The sequence below is a fragment of the Tupaia chinensis genome, unplaced genomic scaffold (genome assembly GCF_000334495.1).
Source record: "Tupaia chinensis unplaced genomic scaffold, TupChi_1.0 Scaffold000708_1, whole genome shotgun sequence".
NCBI classification, from domain to species: Eukaryota; Metazoa; Chordata; class Mammalia; order Scandentia; family Tupaiidae; genus Tupaia; species Tupaia belangeri.
The window spans coordinates 1,274,293-1,280,614 of NW_006160231.1; the positions used below are offsets into that span (position 1 = coordinate 1,274,293).

The following is a 6,322-nucleotide window of genomic DNA, read 5'->3' on the forward strand; positions in this document are numbered from 1 at the left end:
GGGGCCGGGAATATGTGCTTGCATGCCCAAAATCCTGTGAGAAGGGATTGCATTGTGGCCATACCCCCAGGGCCTGTGATTTCTCACTTTCTCTTTCTCGCTCACTCTTTCTCCCTGGTGAGCACACATGCTATATGGAAAAGAGCTGGGAAAAAAAATGATATTATACACATAAGTTACCATTTTAACATTTTTAACTATACAATTAAGTGGCATTAAGAATATTCAGGCAAGAAATCACCCCCCGGGGGGATGGCCACGCCACAATCCCTTCTCCTCCGTTCTCCTCTCGGGATCTTGGCATGCACACACACACACACTTGGTGTGAGTTTAAGCCAACGGCCCGGAACTTGGACTGTGGTTGACTACATATTTTTCTTTTTAAATTTAGTGTTATGAGAATAGTTTTTATAGACAGACAATACATGAAAGACTGAGGGAGAACTAATTTTCCCAACATCATTATAGTGATTTACAGGTAGTATATCCAGTTCAGGAGCTAGTTTTTTGACCCAGTGAGGATAAACTTTCCAGCAGTAATCTCATGTCTGCCATGTACTTTCAAATTCAGTATTGACAGTGTCAGAATGTATGTCCCACCCTGGTGGCATAGTCAGTAAGAAATTGAGCAGCAGTGCTGGTAGGTCTGAAAACATGCTTAGGCCCACGTTCACTTGCTCGAGGTCCTTACAGTCTGGAGTGCTGGGGAAAGGGGGTTGTGGCCTGATGAGACCTGTCAAGGGTGCTTCTCTCACCTTCTTTCTTGTGTAGCATGTGTGCTGAATAAAGTAAATAATGGACAACAGAAGAATTTTGGAGGATTCACTAATTGCAAGACATTGTGGTTAGTTCCTGTGGGTTACACACAGCCCTTCCTCCCCCCCAAATTACAGCCTCATGAAATGGATATGTAAATAAAAACTTCTTTCTAAAAAAAGATTTATTTAATTACATTTATTATTATTATCATTTAATTTGCTGTGGAGCATATGCACTGACCAGAGAGAAAGAGAGAGGGAAAATGAGAAAGCAAACTGCCAGATCTGAGATTCGAACTGCAGTCAGCCATGTGGAAGTCCAGAACCTTAAGCACCATGCCACCTGCTGGCCCCAATAAGAACTTCTAATGCAAGCAGAATGGAGTGTTGTAAAAGGTACAGTGACAGTGGCAAAGATGTATGGAAAATAAGAGAACTGTTTGTAACCTGTGAGTCAGAGTTTGTGGAAGACTTGAACTTAGAAGACTGGAAGGTCGAATGGGAGTTTGATAGTGAAGAGCAGGGACTAGGCCTTCCAGGGTGAGATTAACGGGCACAGAGTGCCTGGCAGGTTATTTACCGCAGTAGGAGGGAAGCCAGGGACACCGAGCACCAAGGATGGAAGGTGAGCGCGAAGCTGTGCTTTCTGTACTCAGGGTCAGAGACTCACTCAAATTCTGTATTTAAGGATTAGGACTCTTTAGTAATTTTTGTGGAGGGGACTCATTTGTTTGGGTTTATGCTTAAGAAAACCCAAGTGGCAGCGTGAAAGGGAATGGAGGAGATTCGGATGCAAGATGCTGCGCAGACTGTCCGATAGCACAGATGAGCCTGAAGTGCCCCCCGAGAGTAAAAGTAATGGGCATGTGTCGGTGTGGAAGTGGGACCAACCAAAGTTAGCAATGTGTTTGAACATGTAGGTTGAAAGAGAAGGAAACATCGAAGATGATGAGTACAAACTGGTTGACTTAAAGACAGTGGTTCCAGAGGCCAGCAGGTGGCATAGTGATTAAGGTGTTGGACTCCCACATGGCTGACTGGAGTTCAAGTGCCAGACCCAGCAACTTGAAATTCATGCTGAGCGTGTGTGCCTGCATACCCAAAGTACTGAAAGGAGAATGGAGGAGAAGGGATTGCAACATGGCCTACTCCCCGGGGACTAATTCTCATGTTCTGTCTGTCTCTGTCTCTGGTGAGCACAGGCGCCCTATGGCAAAACCTCTTAAAAATAACAATAATAATAATAGTTCCATTTATTTAATTTGGAAATGTGAGGGGAGAAGCAGATTTGAAGTAGGAAAAATAAGTATCCTATAGTCATTGCAAATGCCAGCCTGCGTGTTATGAATGAAACAAGGGCTGGAGGTGTGTGTATTGAAAAAGTTGTTCTCAAAGACACAGGAGTTGAAACTGTAAGAATGGCAGAAATCATTGAAAAATGAAGAGAGAAAGGGTCTTCAGATAATACCTTTGGGAAATACATATTCTACATTGAAGGAACAGGGCTGGCAGAGCAAGAAAGCTGAAGGATGATCTTTCTACTACCCACCTACAGACAACCAACTGGATGATTTTCCATATCTAAATTACATTGAAATGCTAAGTACGGCTTACGGCTAGTTATATAATAGAAAATTAAGGCTAAGCAAAGGGGAATAAAGGTTAATTGTTCACAGACACTCTGAGGCGATCCACAATATATCCTTAAGTGATGTTTATACTTTCTATGACTCTAGGTAACGAGGCTCTCTCATTGAAGGATGTCGAAGATACCATGGTAGAGACCATTGCTCTTTGCCAGAGGAATTCACATCATTTGAACCAGCAGCAACGAGAGGTAGGAGAATGACTATTTAGGCATTTAAAAGCCTGTTCTTGTCTAAAACCAGGAATTTATTCTATTTTCACTGCCACCAGCCACCTGAGTTTAATTACACTGGGCTTTAATCACTGTTCGCCGTCCCCAGGAGGATACAAGCCCTGGAGTTAATGTGAGGGTGCACAGCCTCTCCGTCCTCACAAAAGCATTCCACTGTCAGACCTGGCTGTGCCGCAGCGTTGAAGGTGTGTGACTCCTCGCCGTCCTTGCCCTGTGTGGACTGAGAGCTGTGCATTCCACGTGGTGGTACCATGGCTATGTCATCGTTTATCACCTCTTATATTCCCTGCGGTAAAAGTGGGCATGAAGAACTGGAGGAGAGCTCTCACGGGAGGGAAGGAAAGCTGAAGAAAGGTCACAGAAGCTGTGTTACCACAGTTCTCAACCTCGCCTGCACATCAGTCACCCAGGGAGCTTCGGAACATTCCGCTGCTCAGGCTGCACCCTAGATCAATTAAATTTAAGTCTCTGGGGCTAAGACCCAGTCGTCAGCGTGTTCCAAGGCTCCCTGCATGATTCCATGTCCAGCCGAGGTTGGAACGCCTGCTGTACCAGATCTCGTGCTGCAGAGGAGGGGGACAAGGCTGAAGGAGGTATAGCTGATCACTTCGTGCAGGTGGGAGTTACAGCGGTGAAGCAGAAACGAGGGGTGGGTGGGTTTGACAGCTGAATTCTGCAGTAGATTTAAGAAGTAAAGCTGTGTATGGTGCAGCTTAAGCCCCCTGTGCCTGTCTCTCCAGGCCTCAGCCCTCTGACTAGACACTGCTCAGCCTCTTTCCACTGCCCAGGTTTTTGAGATAGGAGACAGGGTTAATGTTCATATATCCTTAGCCACGTATGCTACATTGAAAATAACAAATCTTGCTATGTTTTCTGTTCTTATGAAATAGGTAAATTTCTCCTTTAGGTTTTTGTCAAAAAATTTTTTCAAGCCACAAATTATGAAAACTCTATAAATTGTGTATACCATATATTGATGTGTAAATGTGATTTTTTTCTTTGTTATCGGAAACCTTTTTATGAAATGATATATATTTAAATTTTTTAAAAATGCAGTACAGAAAGATTTTTTTAAAAAAATTATAATATGTTCATCTTATCATCCAGAAATAACCATCATTATCATTTGGTGAACATCACTCTGGATATTTTTTGTCTGCCTAGGTTGATATAATTTTAGAAAAACTGGATCAAATAATGCTAGCTTTTAAAATGTAGAATTCAGTCTCTTATAGGAAGCTTATGTAAAACTGAGGTATTTCTAAATTTCAGATGAGTGTTTTTCACCATATTATCTCTTAATAAATCTCTCTAAACCTACAAAAAATAAAACCCTGCGTATATAACAGTTTGGAGTTACTAGGTTTGTATGTTCGTAGTTACATTTTGTTTCATGCTGTGACACTGGGCCAGTTAGGGAAGTCTCGTGAACTCACGCGCTCCCCCCTCCTCACCGCTCCTGATTTCGGGTAGTCGTTACTCGGCCTGACAAACGTTAGTAGCACTCACATTCTTCTCTGTGTCTGTTAATCCCATAGTTATGTAGTCTTTATTTAAATGGGCTGTGGACTTACTACCAGTTCTTTTGCCATGATTTTTCCATTCCTAAGTTTTTATTTTATTTATCTTTTGACTAGTTGGCTGTATTTGGACACAGTTTTATTTTGGTAGGGAAACACTGAAGTGTAGAAATCTTTTTTTTAATAGAGGTTTTTGCTATAGGGTATATGTACTCACTGGAAAGACAGAGACAGAAAGCAAGAAATCACCCCCCCAGGGGGGATGGCCACGCTGCAGTCCCCCCTCCTCGACTCTCCTCTTGGGACCCTGGACACACATGCACACGCATCTGGCATGAGTCCTAACTGCTGGGTCTGGGATTCAAACCATAGTCGACCACATGGGAGTTCAACAATATAACCATTACTTCATCTGCTGGTCCCTGAAGTGTAGAATTCTTAAAAATACGTTTTTACATATGTAACAGTCAGGTCTTATTTCTCAGTCTTTCCATCTCCTCTCTAATATCTTTTTTTATAAGATTTATTTTATTTAATTTTATTTATTCATTCATTTATTTTAATTTGACCAGAGAGAGAGAGAGAGAGAGAGAGAAAGCAAGTCACCAGGTCCAGGACTTGAACTGTGGTCAGTCATTTGGGAGTGTCCAGCACTGTAACTACCACACCACCTGCTAGTCTTTCTTTCTCTCATGGAAAATTTAAGGAAAAATAACAATTACTGATGTGTATTATGAATATAGCAGTTTAGGTTCACATAAACTGAAATACATCCAGATTCAGATATTTATAGTAAAATTACATAGAAAATTAATACCTCCAGGACTCTAGGGATTATTCTGACTATATTTGAACTCTGTAGCTCTTAATCAGAGTTACTTCGATATGGCAAAAGAAAACTTTATTTTTTTTTGGTCAAAAACCGCATGCGTCTAAGTTGGAATTTGTTTTAAGGAAGACATTACATGTTAGATCTCTGCCCTTGAAATTTTCAGTTCTCTAAGATTAATACACCCTTTATTGGCTGCAAGTAAGCAAAGTCTCCCTGTAAGAGAAGCCTGTCTCCCCCTCTCTATATGCATACGCACACACACCACTCACTACTTCCCTGCTCCCCAAAAACTGGTTTCTGCCTCATTCTGAACAGGTCTCATAATAACAGCTGGTTTGTTTTTAATTTGCCCAAGGGCCCATGTCCTGGCCAGAGAGGCAGAAGGAGGGAGAAAGCACCCCAGCAGGGGTAGTGATACCGCAATCCCTTCTCCTCCTTTCTTCATCCCGTCAGGATTTCGGATGTGCACACTCGTGTGCTAGTATGTTTTTCAAACCATGGGTACAGGACTTGACCCGTGCAGTCAGTCACATGGGGTTGGGTCCGTCAACCCTCAGGACACAGGGCCAACCCCACAGCAAACATATTTGAACGTTTGCTTTATATAAATGGCATTTTCTGTAAATGCTAGACTGATTTTATATAATACTTGGCATTAAGCTTGGGGGATTTTAATCATTGTTTTCTTTGTTTCTCTTTATTTGATTCTTTTAGTGTTGTGTTTTGTTTTCAAGAAAATGAGAACAAGACCTGTTACCACAGATCCTAGAGTGACAGGAATATTTGAAGGGTCCAAAAGCTTGATGATGAGTTACCTTGTCTATCTACCCCAGGAGCCCAGGGCCCAGCCTTTGTAGTGCAGTGTCCCGACCCGGGGGGACAGCCGAACGGGTTTCTTGAGTGAAGGAGTGAGAGCCGGGGCAAGCAGCGTAGTGTTACAGCACGGAGACGACAGCGTTGTCTGTTTATTGTGGGCAGCACGGTACAGCACAGAGACGACGCAGTGTCACAACTCTTAAGGGTCGCGTCGTCTACTGTGAGCAGCACGGAGACGACGCGGTATCACAGCTCTTCAGGGTCGTCCGGAGACGATGTAGTGTTACAGCTCTTCAGGGTCTCCCAGGTCGTCTGGAGACGATGCAGTGTCAGCTCTTCAGGATCTTCAGGGTCGTCTGGAGACTGCGCGGTGTTTCAGCTCTTCAGGCTCTTCAGTTGTCGTCTTCCTGGTCGTCGTCGTCGTCTTGGTCGTTCTCGGTCGTTCTCGGTTGTCTGTGTCATCTGGCTACTGTGGGCCAGGCATCGTGGTTATATACACTCTGGTGGGTTGTAAAC

At 43.2% G+C, this 6,322-nt stretch overlaps 1 protein-coding gene across 9 annotated transcripts in view; it reads left to right on the top strand.

The window, feature by feature from the left end:
• Window positions 1–6,322, top strand: part of VPS8 (VPS8 subunit of CORVET complex) — a 255,683-nt gene that overhangs the window by 173,700 nt on the left and 75,661 nt on the right. For all 9 annotated transcript variants that reach the window (XM_014592535.2, XM_014592539.2, XM_014592532.2 and 6 more), the window contains one exon: window positions 2,496–2,596. In XM_014592535.2, coding sequence (XP_014448021.1) covers window positions 2,496–2,596 — 101 coding nt within the window. The remainder of the gene's footprint in view (window positions 1–2,495; window positions 2,597–6,322) is intronic.